The 26034-nt window shown below is 39.2% G+C and overlaps 1 protein-coding gene across 1 annotated transcript in view; it reads right to left on the reverse strand.

The window, feature by feature from the left end:
• Positions 1-26034, reverse strand: part of ptprt (protein tyrosine phosphatase receptor type T) — a 464808-nt gene that overhangs the window by 116736 nt on the left and 322038 nt on the right. Inside the window, exons 15-16 of the mRNA XM_036571590.1 lie at positions 16895-16924; positions 2707-2858 (exon numbers count right to left, since the gene is read on the reverse strand). Coding sequence (XP_036427483.1) covers positions 2707-2858; positions 16895-16924 — 182 coding nt within the window. The remainder of the gene's footprint in view (positions 1-2706; positions 2859-16894; positions 16925-26034) is intronic.

A 26034-nucleotide genomic window follows, 5' to 3' on the forward strand; every position in this document is an offset into this window, starting at 1 on the left:
TTATGTACTTATCAATGACTAAATCATACAGAGATTTTGAAAAATCCATGGAATTCCCCTTTAAAGCGGTTCTTTTATTGCGTTGCTTCAAAAAACCCATTTAAGAGTGCAACACAGACTGAGAAATGCTTTACTAAAACACAGAAAAAATGTTATTTAGTGAGTGAAGTCATCTTATATATAGTGTAAATATCTAATATTACTCATTTTGAGACTGTTGTAAGAATATTATAGTATTTCTCAACTTATTTCTACTTTTTTCCACCTGATTTAAGTAATTTTGTCTTATAACAGTGTCGCATTAGGGCAGATCATTTTACTTGTTTTAAGAAACAGTGCAAACAAGCAAAAGTACACCGCAAAAATGGTATATTGTCCAGTAAAATTATATTAAACACAGTCAATAAATCTTATATTGCTCATGTTGTAACTGCTGTAAGCTTAATTTAACATAATTTCACTTATTTCTAGACATTTTTACTTCTTTTAAGTAATTTATTAAGTAAAATAATCTCACTATATTGGCAGATAATTTTACTTGTTTTTAGAAATAATTTTGTTTAATAAAATTACTCAAAACAAGTAAAAATTGTATAGAAGTAAGCAAGATTATCTTACAATAAGTGCACAACCATCTCAAAATGGGAAATATTAGACAGATCGACTAGATTTAAGATGATTTTACTTGAATAGATACCATATTTTCAGTGTACAGTATCAAAGGCATAAGAAACTTTTGCTGGATAAAAATACTGAAAACAAGTCTAGAAGTAGTCTAGAAAGCTAGAAATAAGTTGATTAGTCTTATTACCAATCTCAAACTTAGTTCTATTAGATATTTTGACTAGATTTGCAGTGATTTTACTCACAAATATATACTTTTTTGCAGTGAGGCTGTGTATAGAAAGCGAAGCTGGCAGTGTTTGGTTTGTGTATGGCTGATTCTGTGTTAAACTCCACATTCTGCTGATGTTCCTTCCTAAGGAAGTGCTGAAGGTGCACTGCGCAGTCCTGGTCCAGTGATGAGCTACAGCGTTTTAGCAGCATGTTCTCTGCAGCAGCGTCAAATCTCAGGCCATTAACGGAGACGGCACTGAACACAGTGCCACCCAGAAGAAAGCCATTCTACAGTGGGAAATAAATAAATAAAACCGCACAAATAAACAAACAACTGCTGCCTAATCACTGTGGTAAACCCAAAAATTCACATAATGTGATTATTGAGTATTATCATGTCGCCCTTTTCTCTCTCTGCATCTCGCTCTTTCAGGCTCGCTCTCTTTTCTCGGACTGACCAGCCCCATTCAAATGAGTCCATTCACAAAGGCCACGGTGACATTTTGTGCAGAAAGAGACTCAGAAAGACCCTTCCTAATTACAGCCCCGTGCGCAGCAGGCCAGCGGCACTTAAGACAGAGAAAAGAGGGGAGCAAAAAACCCACCGGCCAGCCTAAATGCCACTCGCGCTCCTTTTCTTCACCCAGTCCTTGGAAAGAAGTCGATGCGAACGGCCTCTTGATACGTAGAGTGCTTCCGTTTTGTTTGGGCAAAAAGCGGCTCTCTGAAACGGTCAATACGAAGGCGAACGCGGTGGAGACGGACAGACGGAGAAAAGGACAGTAATGCGAATCTCAGAAAAGAGAGGAGAGGGTAAAAAATTACAGGTGGCTGACCCCTCTCGGAGGCCGAGGCTGATGAGAGTGGCGTTCGTTCGAGGCATTTATAACGGCGGTGGGACGAACGGGCTGTTAAAACAGAGCGGAGCACTCCGGCTCTCCGACAGGTCACTGCATTCGGAGGCCTGAAGCTATTACCTGACCTCTGAAGAGGTGGCAGAGGCGAGATCATTAGATCTGAGTGGAGGAGGCGCATTAAAGCAGCCGTTTCTTGGAAAGCCTGAATTTTCCTGGCTTTTTTTCTTTTTTCAAAACAGTTTGTTGCACCATATTTTCAAATGTCCATAAAGTCCTTATAGTCCATGTATGAGCATTAAGCAGCTAAAAAACAGGCTATTTTGGTATCAACACGGTTGGGAGGCTACAATGTTCTAGCAAAGGAGGCTAACATGATCAGACAGATTTCTTTTCTATTTCCTTTTGGTGTAAACCAACTAAGAAAACATGCTAATGTGTTAACCCTCTGGGGTCCACAAACTCATCAAATTCTCTGTATCTGTATCTGTGTCTGTATATTTGTGATGATCCAGCTCAGAAATCCAGTTCAAACACTTCCTGAATCTGTAGAGTCGCCCTTTCCATTCCATCTTATCACGAGATCATACGAGACTCACATCCGGAGTTATGAGCCTATGAAGAGGGGCTGAGATACACGTCATCTGCCTCTCACCGTGTGGAACTGGTGGATTGGTGTGTCTGTCTACGTTCTGTGTGAAACTGACCGATGGACACTCAGGAAATCACTAAGCACTGACCATCACGCCAGAAACCCTTCATTCTTCATTCAGTCCACATTGGAGACTCGTGTGAAATGGCGTGCAGAGAGTTTACAGCTGCTGAAGCTGCTGCAGCGGTTTTGGAAAGTAGTGATGAAGATAACAGAGCATTTAGATATGAAACATATGAGGATCATGTTTATATGAAGAGACTTTAAAGGAGAGTTTAGAAAGATGTGCACAAATTGAGAAAATGACCTCAGACCACAGAGAGATAAAACATTTTAAAAAACAGGTGTCAGAAACAACGTTACCGAATCCGTTGAGGTCCTGGTTACTGGTGGAGAAAGGGTCGTCCTTGTGCAGGGTGCTGACTTTGCCGGTGCTTTTGTCCGCCGTGCCGACCGGCCCCATCTCTCTCTGAGTGCTGCTGCTGGCGGTCTCCTTCTGTTTCTTAGCCAGTTTCCTTCAAAAATCACCCACAAGAGAAGAAGTTCACACATCCAGTCCACAACACAGAGAACAGAGAGTACACGAGTGTCTAAAAAGACTGGAGAACCATTAATGTTCACTATCTGTCCAAAAGTGTCTCAGTATAATCTCCATAGAAAAGCACTGACCGATAGAAGGGGACGCTCTGGAGCAGCTGCACATGTGAAGCAGTGGAACTATGTTCTCTGGAGTGATGGAGCTCCATCCAGTACCTTTGGGATGATTATTGATCCAGAACTGACCATCCAACATCAGTACCTGACCTCACTAATGCTCAATCAAATCCTCACAGCAATGTTCTAACATCAGTACCTGACCTACATCCTTAAAAAGATGGTTCTGCAAGGGCTCTTTAGTAAAGAAAGTAGTTCTATATAGAACTATGTACACTCAAAGAACCCTTTCCATGATTAAAGGGTTCTTTGCATGGTGAAATGGTTCTTTAGATTGATGGAGAATGTAATGTAGATGGTTATAAATAGAACCTTTTTGAAAAATGTTCTTCTATTGCACCATGTCAGGCTTGTAAAAATAGAAAAACCCTTTTTGATGCAATATAGAACCTTTTCCAGAAAGATTCTATATAGAACCCTCTACAGTACATTCTCTGAAGAATGCTTTCACCATGAAAACCATTTAAGCATGCAAAAGGTTTTTCTTTACTAAAGAACCCTTCAGGAACCATCTTTTCTAGGTGTAGGGGTGAGCTGTATGACAATTTTTTATCGTTATTGTGATCAGTTGTTGAAATACGCTTCTCGGGGCTTATCATGGATATCGTCAGCACTTAAAGAACTCTAACCAAACTCATGTTTCATTACATAGAGAGTGTAAGTGTCCTGCTTAACGGGCAAACACTGAATAAACATCACTGTACTTATAGATGATGACAGTATTTTTTTAATTGAGATAGTGGACCTTTTTTATTATTAAGCCTCAGAAAAACGAAACATTGTGATGTCGCTGTTGTTGGAACAATGTGTCATATCTCCATTTTTTCAGTTTTAGACATGATTTGAAAATGCCTGTAAAGAGCAAAAACGACAAAAATAGAGACAAAAGGTTTTGTTCCGACAGCAGTGATATCACAATGTTTCGTTTTTTTGAGGCTTAATAATAAAAAAGTGCAATCTCAATTAAAAAAAAAAGTCAAAATGATGAATGGACCATAAGAAACGACCCAAAATGACTAGGAAAAACGTCTGGTTCCATTGGCTTACATTAAAATTAAAGTATGTTTTTTCCTTCTCCTGTAAAGTTACCATTTTGGAGATAAAAGGTTTTATTCCAACAGTAGCGATATGTAAATGAGCTCTGTTCTTATTGGCTGCTCTTTATTGCTTCTCATTCAAAAAAACAGTCCTGGCTGAAACACTCCTTATAACGTCAGTGGGAGTGAGCGGAGCTAATATTTGCCATGTTGCTCACCCCCAAACCTAACCTCACTAATGCTCTTGTGGATGCTGAACACAATCAAATCCTCACAGCAGGGCTCCTGAGTGGCGCAACCATCTAACTGTCAGCCCTATTATCAGGAGATCGCAAGTGGCCTCACTCTCTCTGGGTGGGTAGGATGCACCACCCCCCATCACCCCATCACAGTGCTAGCTGGCGCAGGCATCTATTAGCTTACTGCAAAAATTATCAACAACAGAAATGATCTTAAATCTAATCCAAATACCTAATATTTCTCATTTTGAGACGGTTGTACAAATATTATAAGATTGTAAAACTTATTTGTAGACATTTTTGCTTGTTTAAAGTAATTTTATTAAATAAAATTATCTCACTGTACTGGCAGATAATTTTCGAGCATATTTCCTAAAATAAGCAGAATTATCTGCAAATATAGTGAGATAATTTTACTTATTAAAATGACTTTAAACAAGCAAAAATGTCTAGAAATAAGTTAAATCATCTTATTATAAGCTAACAACAATATAATTAGGAATATTAGAAATTTAGACTAAATTCAAGACCATTTTACTTGCCAATAAACCATCTTTTGCAGTGCATCCAGTGTAAAGCCTTCCCAGAAGAGTAGAGGCTGTTACTGCAACAAAGGCCCCATTAATTAACTCCCTTCATTTCAGAGGAAACTCTGGAGTCTCCAGACTTTTGGACAGATAGTGTATATTTTAGATTGATTTCATGCCGGTTTACTCATCCAAGCTTGTCAGGGTCTGTAGAGGTAAGAAGATTTCTATAACAATGTTTTTTTTCCATTAACATCATGGCCAGACCAAACTTCGCTGTACGTTTTGGCCGAGTCCAGTCTGATCACAACACAGATCAATCAACATGCTGAAACTCTGCAGGCAAAGTCGAGTAATAAATCTGACTACTGTATAACAGATGCTAAAATAAGGCCGTGCTGACGGACGTTTGACTGAGTGGTGATCTCAAACGAAGTGCTGAAAAATGAGCTACACTTCAGTTTGGAATTAAAGTTTGCTGCTGAGATCAGTCATGGCAATGTGAGTAAGTAAACACGCCTCTGTGAGGTTAACAGATGAATACAGACAGTAGTATAAAAACACAGCATGCATTTCTAAAGTAACAAAGCACAACAAACATAAACACAGACATAAACAAGCCAAACACAACGACAACAGGGTTAACAGCTGGAGAAAAAGAAGCAGGATCTTTGTAAATGTTTTCTTTTTGTCCACTTGCTGATCACTGCAAAATAATGGTTTACTGTAAAACTGTCTTAAATCTAGGCTAAATATCTAGCATCCCTAATTTTAAGATTGTTGTAACCTTATAAGATTATTTAACTTATTTCTAGACATTTTTACATTTTGAGTAATTTTATTAAGTAAAATTCTCTCACTATAGTGGCAGATAATCTGACTTATTTTAAGAAATGTGCTTGAAACCAGCAAAATTATGATACGATAATGATAAAATTACTTCAAATAACTGAAAAACATCTAGAAATAAATTTTATAATCTTACAGTGTTCATACAACCATCTCAGAATGAGGAACATCACAAATTCAGACTAGATTTAAGATGATTTCTCTTGTTAAGATTTCATTTTTTGCAGTGATCCTGGGACAAACTGGATATTAATGAATGTTTGGTTGTAAAATCTGCAGTGATGTATTATTAAATAAGCCAGAAGTATTTCTCATGTGTAAGAGGAACATCACTCTGATTTTAAATGTCCAACTTTGCCAGGTGGAACAAAGCGCAAGCATGTCCTGTTTGTTCGTGTAGAAACATTTCATACATATGTTCAGTCTGTATATCGCTTTAATTTGACCTTTTCCATCAAACAGTGCACTTCTGTTTTTTAACCATCATTTTTATGCATCAAACTGTCCAGCAATACAGTGAATGTGTTTACATGCACTTGATAATCAGATCATAATCGGATTTCTGCAGTTATCTGATTATTCAAATGGTCAAATAATCACCATACTCTGATCTAGAAATCCGATTAAGAAATCCGATAAAGAGGCTGGATTTCAGCTCAGTAATCAGATTTCTCAGTGCATGTAAACTCATTCTGATTTCTTTCAGATCTCTCAGTCTGCGCATGAGCGAGATCAGATGGTGGATGTTGCGAGACACAGCATAACACTGTTAGAGCGGCGCTGAAACCAAACACGAAACAAAGGATTTAAATATTCTTCATCTTCTAGATGTCATATTTTCAAGTGGCGCGATGTTTTAAAAAAAGCCGCTGTATGAATTTTTTACATTATGTTTACGTCACGTCTTATTCTGTGAGTTTACTGGCTGGTTGCAAATCAGAAATCTGATTATTGTCTGATTCATGTAGACTTGGAGTTTTCCCGTTATCTGATTACTCAAGTACATGTAAACATGTTGATCAGATTACTGACAAAATCTGAGTTTGTGCAGTTATCGGATTATTAAGTGCATGTAAACACAGTCAGTGGTGCAGTGCACCGTTAGAAAGCTCGTAATCTCAGGATTCAATTCCCACAAACCGTTTTATGATCCACTATTCACAGCAGTTACGATTGACTTCGATTGAGTCAACAGGGTGTTCCTAATGGACTTGTATCAACATGACATAAATGATTTGCACAAACTTTTGCACCCCATTCATTCCTATGAGAAAACAATTGTCATCAATTGTCATTCAATAATAATTGAATATAACTGAACATGAACCAAGAATAATAATATACTGTTGGATAATAATAGTATCAGTAATAAATGTAGAGTGGACACACTGATATCATATTTAAATGTTTTCTATCAGACCTATGTTTTCTGCTGAAAAAATAATACATTGATACTTAATGGCTGATTCGACTGGAAATTAAATAATTAAATTGTTGTCTCTGAGTTTCACCTGTTCTATATTAACTTAATATTATTGGAGTTGCTCTAAATGTTCCTCTTATCAGTGATAAGCTCATCCTCCAGGTTTAAAGGCCCGAGGCAGTGTCAGTGTTTATTACAGACTCTCTTCACTGCTGGTATTAACATCAGTCATTCCAATAAAATAAGTTTGCTCTCACTTCAGCAGATCCCTTCAGTGACCTCGCCACATCCTCTCCACACTCACGGCACAAACAGCAACCGAGAAAATAAGACTTCATCTTCTTAAGCTCTCCTTGGCCTGGCGAGAGGAGGCACTTTGGAAATAATATTATAATATTACTGTCCTGCTCTCCTCTGAAAGCAGAGCAGCCTTTCAGACTGGCGATGTTTCTGTCTGAGTTTGTAAGTGAACATATTACTGTGGGTCAGTGCAGGTGACGGTCAACAGGGGGAATAAACATCACTCATAAAGCAGTAATAAGTGAGACGGCTCCTCTTTAAACCCCAAAATCAGGTGCCGTCTGGATATGTTGCCTATAAAGTGCTGATGCTGAGAATGATTTCGTGCACATAAGTGTACTTGAGAAGGTTTAAAGGATAACTTCACCGATTTTAGCAAATTTCTACAACGAAAGAGAGATAGAGAGAAAGAAAGAAGAGAGAAATGCATGTGCATATACAGAGAGAGAGAGAGAGAGAGAGAGAGAGAGAGAGAGGGGGGAATGGTGAAAATGAGAGAGGGACAGAAAGAAAAAAGAAAAAGAAAGAAGAACAAGAAATAAATAAAACATGGGAGAGGAGAAAGATAAAGAAAAGATAAAGAAATATAGAATATAAAAAAGTGAGAGAGAGAGGAGAAAGAAACAAGAGAACAATACATAAGCAAACATATATATATATATATATATATATAAAATGTGACATACAATTTTTACATTTCTTAATATTTGGTGGGGTGTCCCTCTGCTGCTTTAATTACAGTGTGCACTGGAGCTGCATGAACTCCACAAGTTTGTGCAAAAGCCTCTGATAAGCAGATCAAATCTGTCCGAGCGTCGTCTGAACACGAGCTTCACTGGAAGAGATCAGACTAAAGACAATCTGACCCTTCAGTACAAAGACTTTAAAGGGGAATTCCACCAATCTTTCAAAATTTCTGCATGATTAACTTGCTAAGATGTAAACGAAGTCATTCAGAGTGGTTTGGTGTGAAACGCTCTGTTCTAGAGAAACTGAGTCAGAATTGTTCACAGTGGTGGTGATAGGAACCAGACGTCCACCTCTAAAAGCTCCCTCACAGAAACCATAAATGGTTATGAATTCACTGCCTGATGTCTGAGACACTGTTTTATGATGGTTTTGTGAAGATTATGGACTAAAAATGTATTTTAAATTCTGGTGTGAGTCAAAGAAAACTTATTTCAGATTTTCCACTATTTTCCATCATCAACATTCCAGATAAAACTCAGGAAACACATGTAGGTTCACTGGTGGTTCTGGATAGTAAAAGGCCTGTATTTTGGTTCTAATCACTACCCAGTGGTCATTACTCAGTACACAGTAATCTGTGACCTGGCCTTACATTCATTCATACAAATGTTCTAAATTGATTCCTCCTGTAAAGATAAAGATAGAACCGGGTTTAATATACATAATAATGGACAGTCTTAACTCTCTAACCAATCAGCTTGCAGCGCTCCTCAGAACCGCAATGTCACTGGAACCTTTTTTGCTACAGCACCTCTCCGTGATAAGATCCACTCAGTGTGCAGTAATGGACCTCGTTTTGAGTGACAAATTCGCCGCATATCGCCAGCGCTAATGAAGTAGAGATAATCCCAATTTAATGAATGTCAAAGCAGCACTTCATTAATACGAGGTTACACTGCAGCGGCTCGGACAGACCGACCATCACACACCGGCTCTAATCACACCTACTGCTAATTACAGAGAGGGGGGGGGGAAGGTAGCGAGCAAGAAAGAAAGGTGGCAAGTGAAAGAGAGAGACAGAGGGGGAGAGAGAGAGAGACAGAGAATGCAGAAAAGAGAGAGAATAAAAAACTATGGAAAATTCAGACCAACACACGAAATTTACCCCAAAAAAAATTCAACCCAATTAATCCCATTTTTTTAGAGCAATTATGAATCCCTTTAGGAGAGGGGCACACAGCGCCCCCCTCGTTGCTAAATATGTAATAACATGTCACCGCCTAAGAGACAGTGACACCCCTACCCTCCATACCCCCACTCTACTGACCCCCACCCTCCATACCCTCACTCTACTGATCTCCACCCTCAATACTCTCACTCTACTGACCCCTACCCTCCATACTACTGACACCTACCCTCCATACCCCCACTCTACTGATCTCCACCCTCAATATCCCCACTCTACTGACCCCTACCCTCCATAACCCCACTCTACTGAGCCCCTACCCTCCATATCCCCACTCTACTGACCCCTACCCTCCATACTACTGACCCCTACCCTCAATACCCCCACTCTACTGATCTCCACCCTCAATACCCTCACTCTACTGACCCCTACCCTTCATACCCCCACTCTACTGACCCCTACTCTCCATACCCCACTCTACTGACCCCCACCCTCCATACCCCCACTCTACTGACCCCTACCCTCCATACTACTGACCCCTACCCTTCATACCCCCACTCTACTGACCCCTACCCTCCATAACCCCACTCTACTGACCCCCATCCTCCGTGCCCCCACTCTACTGACCCCCACCCTCCGTACTCCCACTCTACTGACCCCCACCCTCCATACCCCCACTCTACTGACCCCCACCCTCCGTGCCCCCACTCTACTGACCCCCACCCTCCGTACTCCCACTCTACTGACCCCCACCCTCCATACCCCCACTCTACTGACCCCCACCCTCCATACTCTCACTCTACTGATCTCCACCCTCCATACCCCCACTCTACTGACCCCTACCCTCCATACCCCACTCTACTGACCCCCACCCTCCATACCCCACTCTACTGACCTCCTACCCTCAATACCCTCACTCTACTGACCCCCACCCTCCAAACCCCCACTCTACTGACCCCTACCCTCCATACCCCCACTCTACTGATCTCCACGCTCCATACCTCGACTCTACTGACCCCTACTCTCCATACTCCCACTCTACTGACCCCTACTCTCCATACTCCCACTCTACTGACCCCTACTCTCCATACTCCCACTCTACTGACCCCCACCCTCCATACCCCCACTCTACTGACCCATACCCTCCATACCCCCACTCTACTGACCCCCTACCCTCCATATCCCCACAAAGGAAGAGAGAGAGAGAGAGAGAGAGAGAGAGAGAGAGAGAAAGAGAGAAAGAGAGAAAGGGAGAGAGAGAGAGAGAAAGGGAGAGAGAGAGAGAGAGAGAGAGAGAGAGAGAGAGAAAGAGAGAGAAAGAGAGAAAGAGAGAGAGAGAGAGAGAGGAGAGAGAGAGAGAGAGAAAGAGAGAGAGAGAGAAAGAGAGAGAAAGAGAGAGAAAGAGAGAGAGAGAGAGAGAGAGAGAGAGAGAGAGAAAGAGAGAGAGAGAGAGAGAAAGAGAGAGAGAGAGAAAGAGAAAGAGAGAAAGAGAGAGAGAGAGAGAGAGAGGTCCTTTCTCAGAGCAGAATAAAGTCTCCGCTTGGTTGCTTTCATCCTTCATTCATGCGTGAAACTCGTGGCGTGTTCGTTAATGAAGATATCAGACTCGTATTAGCTAAAGGTCGATCAGACCGGCGGAAAATAACGAGTGTGTCGTGAAAAAAATGATCAGTGAACAGTGATTGGTGAACATCACAGCAGTGCCAATCAACATGATCCATCCTCTCACCTTCAGGCTGGTCACACACGCTGAAACACTCAACTTTAGCTGCTTCAAACCTACATGGAACTAAGTTTCACCTGATTTGTAATCAGTTTAACGTCTTGCAACTCATCTGAAACTCAACCGGAGCACCTGCCCCAACTTTGTGGCACGGGTTTCTTGAAACAATCAGGATTAATTCTGTCACAGTTATCACTGCATTTTAAACAATGCTTATTGAGGCTTTATTACACTTGTTATTTGTTCAGTAAACTCATATAAAAGGGTTTTGCTATTGTTACAATTTCAAGCTTGCAACAATAGAAGAATGCTTACAAGTGCTGTATAGAACCATGTTCAAAATGGCAAAAAGGTTCTACAGAGAACCATATACAACACATTCTCCATCAATCTGAAGAACTATGGAGAGGTTAATCTTAAAAGTGTATAATACATATGATAAAGTCATATGGTATATATATATATATACACACACACACACACTATCATATGTAATACACAGCAGTCAATGAATAATAAGAAGCGTGTGTGTGTGTGTGTGTGTACTGTGTATATACACACACACACTTACTTAAGGGACTGTAAAAGAAAGCAGAACCCACTCCTCTTTAGAATATGACACAAATCTTGAAATATTTGCATTTACTGACCTAATAAGCTAATATATTAAGCTTGAGAAGTCACTTGATGCTATATAGAACTTTCAAGTATAAAATATTGTTATTACACGCTAATAAGATGCAAATTCAGGTGATCACATCACGCTCAATAATTTGAAATCTTAATAAAGTGCTTATTTGTGTTATTACAACCTCTAGCAATTCTGTGTTTTTCACAAATCTCCAGTTCAACACTAATGAAGGTTATAAAGAATAATGCTTGATGCAGAGTGAATAAAGTGTTTGTGTCTAATTTGGGATTTATTGAACAAATAACAAGCCCTTAATAAACACCCAGTGTGTGTTGCTTAAAATAAAGTGTTACTCTGTCACTCTGTACGGCTCTGCTCTCTCTCTCTCTCCCTCTCTCTCTCACACACACAAACACACTCCATCTCTGATGGAGAGAATGAGGGATAACAGCATACGGTCCCAAAGAAAAAAAGAAACTCTAATATCTGTGTGCAAGATGAGGAATCTGGCTCATTTGCAGTATCGTCTTTAATAAAGGCGCGCTGGCGACGTAAATCTTAATTACATTAAGTTTATCTGCAGCCTCCCAGTGGAGCGAGATGAACACGTCTGAGTCTGAATGTCATCTGCTTTATATGAGGCATCACCAAACTGACGGCTCAGAACGGAGAAATTAAATCCAGTTGAGTAAACACGACTTTTAGAGGCAATAAACTTTAAAAAATCAACAAAAATAATGCACTGAAATAACCTGTGTATGGTGTAAAAATAAACACACTGGCTGGGTGACACACATCGTCTACACTCATACACAGTAAGGGCTGCACAGACGAGTCGACTTCACTGCTCAGTGACGACGCTTTAATCTTGAAGTCAACGAGTCGCTGATCACGTGATTATGACACTAACAACAAGGACGCCTCAGAGAAGCCCAGCAGATAAGGAGGCTGGTGATTTAGGGGTCTGTATCTCTGGTTCCCTGAAGGCTAGCAATGCAATCCAGGGCTCGTTGGAAAGGGCAGGTCACGATCTGCTGACCTATGGAGTTTGGCTTCATTTTTACATTTCTACGCCGATCTACAGCAGAGCACGAGTGGAGTCGCAGACGTTTCCTGTCCTCACTCAAAGTGTTTCTGTAATCACTCCGTTCCCGCTCCACACCAGGTTTTCTATTTTTCACTCCTTCACTCACACATCAGAGAATACACTCCGCTTTGTGTCCACTCCCGCTCCATATGATCCTATGATTCTTATGATCTTTATTTTATGCCCTGAACGTATCGACATGACAACACACACTTCATTTCAGGAATTGTAGAAATTATGATTATGAAATGAAAAATTAGTTAAACATTCTGTGCTACACAGGATTTTTTTCAGAAGGTTTAGGCTTGAAGTGACGGCCCAATCACAAGACAAACTGTGTGCGATATCTGTAGTGCTTTGTTGCTGTTGTGCGTGAGCTCTAGCAGTCATGCTGCCACATCTCTCATCATGCAGAGGCAGTCAGCGTCTGTGTTTACATGCAAAGATTTTTGCCAATCTGATTGAATACATTCCGAATACAGATTAAGACTGAGGTGTTTATTCTCACTCTACTCAACAATCTGATGAAAATCTTCATTTACATGCTCACTACAAGTAATCCGATCCAAAATTACCACTTAAAAGTACCGCTTAGTGTAGACGTTACCATGAGAACGAGCATCACAGGAGTCCAGTCAGAGTGAGACGAGCAGCAGTGAGCAGTGCTTGTGTTTTTAATTGCTTTAAAATGATGTCAGTCTCAGGAAAACGTCCTTCACATGTCCTTATTAAAGAAGGCCGAGAGGAAGACGTCGTGTTCTGAGACACATAAGCTGGACGTCCGTCCCACCGCCGTCTTTTAAAGATCAGAGCATAAACTTCGTCTCCTCTGCAGACCAGTTTCTGCTCCGCCATGTTGAACGGTATAAACTCTCACTATGACGTGACGAACATGATCAGAACGGACTTAAACTTTCCGATAGGGAATGTAATTGGATACAGGCGTTTACACGGATATTATTCTTCTATTTAATGGATTATTAACAGGATTACCCACCTCGATCAGTCAGATAGAAACTGTATACCGAATGGCGTTTATATGGACGTATTCTATTCCGATTGAGCTGTTAGTCGGATTATTAACTGATTATTAGGCTGCATGTAAAGGTGGCTAATGTGGAGCAATTTTTGAGGAGGAGAGAACACTGACGCGCCGATTTTCTGAAGAAACGTTCTGCACTCTGACCAAAATCATGCTGCTCCGCTGCCCTCTCTGCTCCCACTCTGCACCACTCACACCCTCTGATCTACAGTGCTTCATAGATCAGATACTGAACTGTATCTCTGGTTTCCTGAAGGCTAGAAATGAGATCCAGGGCTCGTCGGACAATTAATCAACATCAACTCGACTTTCATCAAATTATTTCAGATTTTTCCATCAACATCCCATATAAACTCAGAAGACTCGTGTAGGTTCACTGGTGGTTCTGGATAGTAAATAAAATGTCTATATTTGTGTTGTAGTCATGGCGACCCCTGGTTCCTATCACCACCACTGTAAAGACATCTGTACCAAAAAACTGTTGTTTTTTTTTTTACACTTTGATGATTTAATTGAGCATAAAATTGGAAAAATGAGTGGAATTTCCATTTTAATGGAGCAGCTCCACATGATCCTAAGGTCACCATGCCCAATGCCAAGCATGGGCTAGAGGGGTATAAAGCCCCCCAGCACTGGGCTGTGGAGCAGTGGAACTGTGTTCTCTGGAGTGATGGAGCTCCATCCAATACCTTTGGGATGATTATTGATCCAGAACGGACCATCCAACATCAGTACCTGACCTCACTAATGCACAATCAAATCCTCACAGCAATGTTCCAACATCTAGAAGCCTTTCCAGAAGAGTAGAGGCTGTTACCCGCAGCAAAGGCCTCATTAATACCCTTCATTACAGAAGAAACTCTTTTGACTTTTGGACAGTATGGTATGGATAGAACCTGTCATGCACTAGGAAACAGCATAATATGCTGCCTGGAACATCAGAGCACCGAACTGCATTATTTCTGGCTGTTGTGGCGAGCCGGCCCGCAGGCCTCTCTGATGAGAGACCGGCCGATTCTGACTTTCATCTATATTTCAACACCAGCAGACGCAAAGAGCAGGAAAAAAACAGAGCAGCTGACGCTCTTAAATCCTGTAACATACGAGGCAAACATCCTGGGGCTACACTCAAACGTATCCAACTGTCTGAGGCTGTACAGTCCTCAGGCAGGAGTAATAGCCGAGCACAGATTGCATAGATTAAACGGAAAACGGCACAGTTTTAGGAAGTTTGAGATCCAAAAGGGATTTGGGGTGTAGTGAGGAGTTATGCGGTCAAGCAACTCCTGGAACGCCGTGGAGAATTCAGAACTCGAGGCTCAGAGCTCGATTAGCTTGGTCTCGTTTCTACCATTAGAGTTTCGAAGATGTTAGCATTAGCGTAGCTCGTGGGCTGAAGGCTTTCTGCTGTGCTTGCTAGTAATGGGAGTGTTAAAAACAAAAACTGAGATGTATGAACATGGAAGGAGGTGATCCACTGACTGGAGACACAGTTCTAGTCTGGATTGCACCAGTTTTGCATAAGTTTTTAGGCCTTAAGTCTTTAGCTAACATTGCTTTGTGTCAAACTATCCTAAATTGGGTTGTATCACTCATCTGTTAGTAATGTCTTAGCTAATAACTACTAATTAAGGCATGCAAAGTGACAAACAGTAAACACTGTCAGCTAAAGATGACAACAACCAATCAATAAACACACAGCCATGGAAACGCAAAGCTGATCTTATGTGTTCTATAGAAAAAATATCCAAGTTTCCACAAATTAATTGCATAAAACTAAAAAAATAGATATTTCCAAGTATTAACCAGGTCACTGTGAGGTACTCCAAAGTATTACATAATTATTTTGGGAAATGTGATGGTAAGATCCAAGACAGCTGAGCTAAACTGCACTTAACTGCCCAACAGGTTCTAGATATTGATATTGAGCCGAAAAAGATAACTATTTAAAGAAATAAGGTGGTACAAACAAACTTGCACTAATGCCAGTAAACTGGACATACCTACAAGTAGCAGGTAGTTATATAGGTTAAAATTGTGAGTCTTATGTAGTATTTACTTGTTTATTACCTATAAAAGAAATCTGGGTTATTAAACAGGTTTTACTGGGTTCTATACGTTTTTTCCTGCCTAAACACAAAAAACTTACATTGACATTTATTGTACGTTTGTATTCACCACTTTGTTTCTCCAAATAATTATCCATTTATAAAATATTTTAATATGTAATGTGTCTGCCTTAAATCTAGAACCTATAACACAACCTACAAAATGTAAATAAAAACAGAATGCAATGATGTGCAAATCATTTAAGCCCTACATTTATCTGAAAATAGTGTTCTTGTTACGAGATCACGTCTGGCCCCAAGAGACTATACCTCCTCTGAAACTGCTGCTGTGCTGACGCTTTTTTCCGCCATGGCAAAGTTTAGCAATACCTACCGCATGTTAAATTAGCAAGGCTGTATTTTTAAACGTGTAATTAATTTTACAAACACAGATTAAGTCTCAGACCTAATGTAACGTTCAGTGCCTGCAGTGTGTTTTACTTTGCTTTTATTGAACCTGAGCCTGCTGGAAATCTTCCTGAGCTCTCATTGGTGACTATATTTCTAAATTGAAATTAGAATAGAGTATCTTAGCAATCAGAGATAAGTGGAAGATCATTAACATGTCTCAGTGCACTGCAAAAAACGGTATCGTGCCAAGTAAAATTATCTTAAATGTAGTAAATAAATCTAATATTTCTCCTGTTGAGGTTGTTAAGCGTAATTTACGAGTATTTAACTAATTTCTAGACATGTTTTTACTTGTTTTCAGTAATTTTATTAAGTAAAATTATCTGGCACTATAGTGAGATCATTTTACTTGACAAAATGACCTAAAACAAGTGAAAACATGTCTAGAAATAAGCTAGATAATCTTATAATAAGTGCACAATTATCTCAAAACGAGAAATATTGGATATATTGACTACATTTAAGATAATTTCACTTGACAAGACACCATTTTTTTGCAGCGTGGGATTTGAGGGAAGCATATAAAGTCAACAAAAATGGGGAACAATCACTGACAAAGCTAGTTTTAGCAACATGCTACTTACAGATAGTAAGAGTAGGAATACGCATTTCTTCTGAAGCATCAAGACAAAGCAGTGGGACAGAAAAGAAAAAAGAAACAGCCCCAAAAAAGAACAAACGCATTGATTAGTGATCGGCAAAATCAAACAAAGACAGGTAAGAGGACAATGGAGAAGACTCGGGGGTGCTAAGACTTACTACAGCATTCTTTCAAACATGTTTTAGAGCTGCTTCTTCTCTGGACACTGACTTAGCCTAGCCTGTAAAACAGCATGCGCTTCGGGGAATACTTCACCGCTAACACTGCTAACATTGCTAATAATGAACGAGCCCAGTTAGCGTTATGCAAATGAGGTCATTCTAACTGGTCCCGATCACATTTCCTTTACTGCTGGCTGAAGTGGACGTTTTTATGTGGAGTTTTCTTTGCATCAGTGTTCAGAAAATTAGCCCATTAGTGCTTTATGTGGGCCATTACTGCGTCTAGGCCTGGATCAGTAAATCTGGGGTTTTACTGCAGCGCTATATTGTTAAAAATGGTGCATATGCTGTCTTATCCAATCAGGCCGTGGAACCCTTAGCGGCTATTAAAAACGACTAGCAAACAATAAATCAACACAAAGAAGTGAAACAGCACATCTGGCTCTCGTTCAAGCCTGAAAGTGATGGTGGAGGATGAACATGGAGGAGGAAGATTTGTGTGAGTGTTTGTGCATTAAGATACGGGAGGCTAACAGGCCATGGTGCTATTCGGCTTCGGGACAAATAGAAGACAGAGAGAAACAGAGAGACAGAGAAGCTGAGAGAGTGCAGGTCGGGGGGGGGGGGTCAAAAGGGGCGTCACCCTCTCAACATCTTTCTCGGTTCCTCGGTTTTGGACATGAATTAGTACATTTGCGGATGACACTTTATTCTGAGTGGCACAAACACTCAACGGACTCTCAGTAACATGTCAAATACATACAGGGGTTAGGATTAGGTTTTGGGTTGAGGTTAAGGTTAAGGTTAGGGTTAGGATTAGGTTTAGGCTTAGGCCCAACCACTGACAATACATCTACTGAATGTAAGTAATGTATCAACAGAACATCTCCAAGATATTTACTTCAGTGTATTCAGATGCTTCACTACTGATACTTCACTGATATGTTGTTGATGTGTTACTGATAGTCTGTTAAGAGTTTATAAATGATCTATTAAGGACCACTCAAAATAAAGTATTACCCATTTGCTTTTACTCGTGCCATTACAAACAGCTCCACCAGTGATGTTATACTGTTATATATCAGTAAAGACCACACCCTCCTTGATGTTGATTGGATAAAATATCTTGGTGGATGCACCACTTAATTTGACTGTAGTACTCAAGTCCAGTCTTAGTCTCGAGACTGGTCTTGACCTCACTGGGACTCGGTCTCAGGGTAAGGTGGAAATTGTTGTTGAGACCAGCCGAGTCTGATGCCTCCATCTGAGGTAACTAGAAGCTGAATTATTATTGAATATCAATAAAACCGGAATAAACCGCCTTTTATCTGAGTACTAAAAGTACTAGAAGCAGCCGGAGCTGCAAGACAAACGACAATAAGTTTGAATAGCCATTTAAAATGAGTAATAACAAAGACAACGTTCTTTATTCTGTCATCTGTTGTGCGCATATGACACTGTAATCAATCATTTGTTTAGGTTTTTCATATTTATACACTCTCAGAAATAAAGGTTCTAAACTGTCACTGGGTCAGTTCCCCTCCTGTCACTGGGGTGAAACCCTCAAGGCTCCATCTCAGTACCTTTAGTCAGGGAACATAACTGAACCATAATCCACTGAAATGATATGTTCTAAGCTGTACTGACTCCACACACCCCGTCTCGTCTCCAGGCTTTTATTTTACTGTTCTGTTTAAAACATTCGGTTATGAAAAGGTACAAATATGAACTTTTCACCTGGAAAAACTTATTTAAGGTTCACAATCAGACCTTAAAACCACTGTTGGAGCTTCATGGCAGACTGCATTGCCTATTAGACACATTCGTTTATGTGTTTCTTATGTGGTTCTCATTTTCCAACTGCTGACATGAGCCGCCCTGATGACGCCAACACACCTGCATTTCTACGAACCGGTTGCTTCCAGAGGAACAATGTAACCGAGGCACAGTGGAATAAAGTGCAGTAGATAGACACAATAATAAAACCTACACTGCAAAAATTTGTGCCTTGTCAAGTGAAATGATCTTAAATCTAGTCGATATATATAATATTCCCCATTTTGAGGTGGGTGTGCACATATAAGATTATGTGTCTTATTTCTAGACATTTTTTTTACTTGTTTTATGTAATTTTATCAAGTAAAACGATCTCACTATCGTGGTAGATAATTTTTCTGGATTCAAGCACATTTCTTACAACAAGCACAGTTATCTGCCTTTATAAAATAAAATAAAATCACTTAAAGCAACTAAAAAATGTTTGGAAATAAAACTAATAATCTTAAATTAAGCTTATAACAATCTCAACAGGAGAAATATTGGATTTATTGACTAGATTTAAGATAATATTACTTGAAAATATACCATGTTTTTGCAGTGCAGATGGTCTCAATTAATGGAGACACCCACTGTCTCTCGACACCAGTACAGAAACGCATTTGCAAAGTCAAATGCTAATGTAATGTTTTCTGCTTGGTATCTAAGGACAGTGGTATATATGGAAAAGGCCACTGCAGAGGTGGTGCATGAACTCTGCTGTAGGAGATCTAACAGCCTGCAGAGCTTCACTTCACATAAACACATTAGATCCAGCTCAGTGAGATGCTCAGCAGTTCCTATGGAGAAAATCCAAATGAGCTTCAGACGTGAAACTCTGCACTGTTAAAAGTTCATCTCCGCAAATGATCTTAAATCTGTTTGATATGTCTAATATTTCTCATTCTGATGTGTTTGTAAGCCTGTTGATAATTTAACTTATTTCTAGAAGGTTTCACTTGTTTTTAATTGTTTTTTCTTCTTTCAACAAGCAAAATCTTCTGCCAACAAGACGGTTTCGAAACCACTTAAAACAAGGCAAAATGGCTATAAACAAGTTAAACTGTCTTGTAATATTGTAGCGTTTATTGCTATGAAAGGACACACAGCTTATGCACAAGTTGCTGTGCTTTACTAACGAGCTGTTGTTGGTCACATCTATGCAAGATTTTGCTCTAAACCTGATTTTGTCTTATAATAAGTGTCTTTATATAAAATCTCAACAAATATTTCACTGCTGTCGGAACAAAACCTTGTATCTCCATTTTTGATGTTTTGCATTTTTGACATAATTTGAAAATGCCTGTCGTCCTTTATATTGTATGTAAATTTCATGATGAATGGACCAAAATAAATGACCCAAAATGACTTGGAAAAAATTCTGCTTCCATTGATTTGCATTAAAAGTAAAGTGTGTTTTTTCCTTCTCCTGTAAAGTTACCATTTTGGAGATTTTGGAGATGTGATTTGATTTGGAGATATGATTGAATATGCTACAATATTCATACAACAATCTTAAGAAATGAGAAATATTACATATACTGACTTTGGATGTTCGGATGTTTGGACTGACTTTCAGACGTTTTAACTTTTCTAAGATATCTTTTTGTTGTTGTTTGTTTGCAGGTTGGTACCACCAGTGAACCTACTTCTGAGTGTTACCATGTAATTTTGCTGAAGGTGAAATAGTGATAAATCTGTAAATGTAAGTCTTGAAACTATCATAAAACAGAGTCTCAGTCATCAGGCAGTGAATTCATAACCATAACTTTCTGTGAGGGAGCTTTTAGAGGTGGACGTCTGGTTCCTATCACCACCACTGTGAACAGTTCTGACTCAGTAAGTTTCTCTAGAACTGAACGTTTCTGAACGACTATTACACTGCAAAAAATGGCATTTGGCAATTGAAATGATCTTAAATCTAGTGTAAATGTGTAATATTTCTCAAGTTGAGATTGTTGAAAGTTAATGATGAGACTTAACGTGTCACAGGACACTTTTTACTAATTTTAAGTCATTTTATTGAGCAAAAAGGTCAGATAATTTTGCTTTATTCAGGCAGATTTCTTAAAACAAGCAAAATTTTCTGCCAATATAGTTAATATAGATAAACCTATGTGTTAAATTAATGTAAAACATACAATTACTTTAAAAATGTCCGAAAATGAGTGCAAAACCTATAATAAGCTTACAACAACCTCAACATGAAAAATATTAGATATAATGGCTAAATTCAATGTAACATTTTTTGCAGCATAACCATTTAATTATGCAGACATTTTGCATGAAAGTTTGTGAACCTTTTAGAATTTTCTATATTTCTGATTTTCACAAGTCCTAAAAGTAGATAAAGAGAACCAAATTTTAAAAATGAAACAAAAATATTCGACTTGGTCATTTATTTATGTAGAAATATAGAAAACTAAAGGGTTCACAAACGTTCAAGCACCACTGTAATTAGCAGGGCTGACTTTGGGAGCCAGCCTACAGCCAGGTAGCTCGATCATAACACTAAAAGTTTGCTAAAGGCCTGCGCCGTTTGTGATAAACATCTCTCTGAGCATAATTTATGCATCCGAGTTATGACTTGGCCCACACAGCCGCTAAGCGAAGCCGTGCAGTCAGTTTACTCCTCTAAGCTATAAGCTCCAGCTTTAATACAGACTCCAAACTTGATCCAATAAACAGTCATTAGCCTTCGCCTTGTTTTGTGGCCAAAGTCATAAAGCCAGACTTGGATTTAGGCTTGTCTGGTAAACAGGGTAAGCGAAGAGCTGCGAGAGCTAAAAAGAGAAAAGCTGCGCTTTGCAGTCGGCGGATGAAGCGGCGCCCGCGCCAGGCCGGGGTGTCCATCTCACGCCAATTCATCTCAATGGCCCTTTAAAGAGCCCTGCTGACATTGTTCTTATGATATTAATAAAGGAGAGTGCAGTGGGGAGAGCATGGGCACGAGGAGGCATCCATAAATATTAATAGAGTAAGGAGCTGACAGCCTCGTAAGAGCCTCTATATATATGTCAGTTGTTGTCATGACAAGCTTATGTAGGTGTCATGTAGCCTTATGATCAGAACCCTACAGTAAAGTGTTACCGGTATTTTTTATTTTCATTTTTTATTATTTTGCTCTTTTAGACCTTTTACACTTTTTAAGCTATTAAATAAAAAAAGTTCTGAATGTAAAATTAAATTTCACTTCTATTTTACTGTACACTCTCTTGCAGCGTTCTTTAGTTTAAAGAAAAAGGTTCTATTACTAACCAAGGACAGTCAGAACCTCTTGCATGATTAAAGGGTTCTTTGCATCATGAAAGGGTTCTTAAGAATGTGCTGTATATGTATGTGTATGTATAGGGTTCTATATATGTATGTATATGTATAGGGTTCTATATAGCAACCAAAAGGGTTCCTCTGTTGTTATGATGTGTTGTAACAGTAAAAGAACCCTTTCGCATGCTATATAGAACCCTTTTCAAAAAAGTTCTGTACAGAACCATTTACAGCACATTCTCCATCAATCCGAACAACGCTTTTATGATGCAGAGAACCATTTAATCATGCAAAGGGTTCTTTGAGTGTTCATGGTTCTATATAGAACCATTTTCTTTACTAAAGAACCCTTTAAGTGTGTGCAGTGAAGTATTACCATTATTTTTTTATCTGAATTTTATTTTAGACATTTTAGACTTTTTGTTTATTGTTTTTATGTCTTTTATTTTTTAATTGAAATACTATTTTATTTCCTTTTTACTGTATATTTGAATTTATACAGCATGTCTTACATGACCCCAGTGTAAATATGGCCTTGATTTTAATGGGTCACCCCATCCCTCTATAAATAAACAGATCACACTGAAGTGCTCAATAATCAGCCATTTTTGTTATTATTATTGTTAAGATTATTATGATTTCACAGTGAATTGGCCAGCAGAAAAAATCCACAAATCTCTTCAAAATTAAATGAAAAACGTTTTTGTCCTTCTGACCGTTTCAGAGCTACAACAGCGATGATTCAGACTGTCTCCAGACATGCTCGACAGAGTGTTTGTGTTTGTGCGATTTGCTCCATGCACACCTTCACACACTCCACCAGATGTGAGGAGATAAAAGCAAAGAGGCTGCAGCACTCGCCATTTCACACCTTTCACCCAGCACAAGGTCACACTCGTTTACTCGTATCACACCATCCTCAGAACATCTCACCGCTCATCCATTACCGACCATCCATTATTTATCTGCCGAAGCCCTGCGGTGGAGCTCGGCCTGCGTCGCTGCTCCACAAGGGCAAAAACACACACCTGATGCGACGCTGCAATAGCCGGTCCTGCATGGACAGCACGGGCCGCGCTGCTGCTGCTGCTGCGCGTTTAATGGTCTGGGACCGAGTGGGAACCAAATGGACACTTAGAGCGGACGGCAGCCCCTCTCATCCTGCAGTAATGCTGACCGAGGGAGGAATAACCTCGCCCGCATATGCATATGAATACACGCTAACGATCAGAGACGTTTACATCGAGCCTCACATAATGAAGGTGTGTATATTTTGGGTAACGATGCGCCTGCTGTCAGAAAATATTAGTAACGGTTTATAATAATCAGCCCTGATGAACAGCAACATGATCAATATGTAGTAGTTTGCAGCATCATTTGACTCATCAGCCATTAAATTATTTTGATTTGATCAATTATAGTTTGTTTATAATATTAAGCATATTTTAATTAGTTGCATAAAACATTTAATTTCATTATGAATTAATTCTATGGTTCTATGTGGCGCCAAAATGGGTTCTTTTATTGTTACACTGTCAAGCCTTTAGGCTTATGCAATAGCAGAACACTTTTTGGTGCTACACTATTAAAAATGATGGTTCTTTAAGGTTTATTTAATAAAAAACATGGTTCTATTTAGAACCACGAACACTCAAAGCACCGTTTGCATTAGAGCGTTCTTCTCATTGTGAAATGCAGATTGATGGAGAATGTGCTGTAGATGGTTCTAAATAGAACCTTTCTGAAAAGGGCTCTATACAGCACCAAAAAGGGTTCTTCTATTGTTATGTTGTCAAGCTTGTAGGCCTATACAATAGCAGAACCCTTTTTGGTGCTACACTCTTTGGTAAAGAGAATGGGTTCTATGTAGAACCATCAACAGTCAAAAAAACGTGCATGATTAGAGGGTTCTTCTCATTGTGAAACACTTCTTCAGATTGATGGAGAACGTGCTGTAGATGGTTCTAAACAGAACCTTTCTGAAAATGGTTCTATATAGCACCAAAAAGGTTCTTTTACTGTTATGTTGTCAAGCTTGCAGGCCTATACAATAGCAGAACTACTATTATTCTATATATATTCTATTATTACAATGTAAAGCTTGTAATAATAGAAGAACGCTTTTGGTGCTATATAGAACCCTGTTCAAATCGGTTCTATATAGAACTATTTCCATCAATCTGAAGAAAAGTTTTACCATGCAAAATACTTTGCCTTTGCCTTTACTAAAGAGCTCTTGAAGAACCTTTTTAAGTGTGTACTGAGTAATTAGTGGTTATTTACCATCTTGCTACTTTGTGATGCATAAACTATTCCTTGATCCTTAGTTAACCATTATTAAGTTTTTAATAAACATTAATAGGAGCCCTTTTATAAAGTTGTGACTATTCAACGTGTTTATAAAGATATATAATATTACTTATTACTGTTATCTTTTAGAAAAAGCATTTAACTTAAATCGTATAAATGTAAATACATAATAGTTCAAACAGCAGGACTTATTGACTCAAGTACCAATAATATACTTTCATATAATATAATCAGCCACTATTAATAAACTATTAACAATCACGGTTCTATTTATCACAAAGTGTAACCAAAACATCGTGCAGAAATCAGATACCCTGTGGTTTCGTCTGTGAGCTCGCGACAGCCCTCATATTCAGCAGTGCTTTGTTATTTTAAGGTGGTTAATATCTGAGACAACACGCTCTCTGCCTCCTCCTATTTACTCTGACTGAAGTACATCAGAGATAATAGAGTGGGATTTGGGCAGCCCTCCTTAAATAAAAGGCGGCGCAGAGGTGTCAGGGGTGCAGTTTGTTGATATAATGTGTGTAGGTGAGGATATATTGAGAAGCCGCTATTGACTCTCGGGTTCGGCGGATATTAAAAGGGCTTTGTTCTGGAGCGATCGCGCATGCGGCGCCGCGCCGTAATAAACGGAAAAGGTCGTAATTAAAAACGGCTGATGCAAGTCAGGTCTCGCTGCTGTACGCGTTCGGAAGCCAGCGGCAGACGAAAAGCGAGATTCTGATTGTGACTTTCAGTGGTTTATCATAACAGTATGCTAACACTGCTAACAGTGAATGCAAACTAGTCTGGCTTAGGTAGCATTTTGTAAGTGAACCTCATGATCCTTCCTGATCGATCCAGGCCTGACGTCATGTTTTTCCACACCAGTGGATGCATCTGAGTTATCTACACGCCGGTTTGCTAACACTGCTAAAAATGAATGGAAACTAGCCTGTTAGCTTTTTGCAATAGAACCTCATTTTGAGTTTGTGTAACACTTTACTTGAGCTACGCTACACAACACTGACTTTAGCATGACATAAACATGCTGTCGTAAGTTGTTGTGACAGATTATGTCCAGTAATATAATAGTGTCATGTTAGCATTACCGCTAATTGTCATGACATACAGTGCGCAAAAGTTTTAGGCACTTAAGCAAACCGTTTATCTTGACAACAATTGTTTTGAATGCAAGAAAAAACACCATATATCACTAGAAAAGATACAAATAAACAAATACAGTGCATCTGAGTTATCTACACACCAGTTTGCTAACACTCTAATGGAAACTAGCCTGTTAGCTTTTTGCTTCAGAACCTCATCTTGAGTTTGTGGTAACAGTACTTGAGCTACGCTACACAACACTGACTTTAGCATGACATAAACATGCTGTACTGAGCTGTTGTGACAGATTATGTCCAGTAAAATAATAGTGTCATGTTAGCATTACCGCTAATTTCCATGACATACAGTGCGCAAAAGTTTTAGGCACTTAAACAAACCATTTATCTTGACAACAATCGTTTTCATGCATGTAGAAACACCACATATAATTAGAACAGACACAAATCAACAAATACAGTGG

This window comes from Colossoma macropomum, unplaced genomic scaffold (assembly GCF_904425465.1).
Source record: "Colossoma macropomum unplaced genomic scaffold, Colossoma_macropomum, whole genome shotgun sequence".
NCBI lineage: Eukaryota > Metazoa > Chordata > Actinopteri > Characiformes > Serrasalmidae > Colossoma > Colossoma macropomum.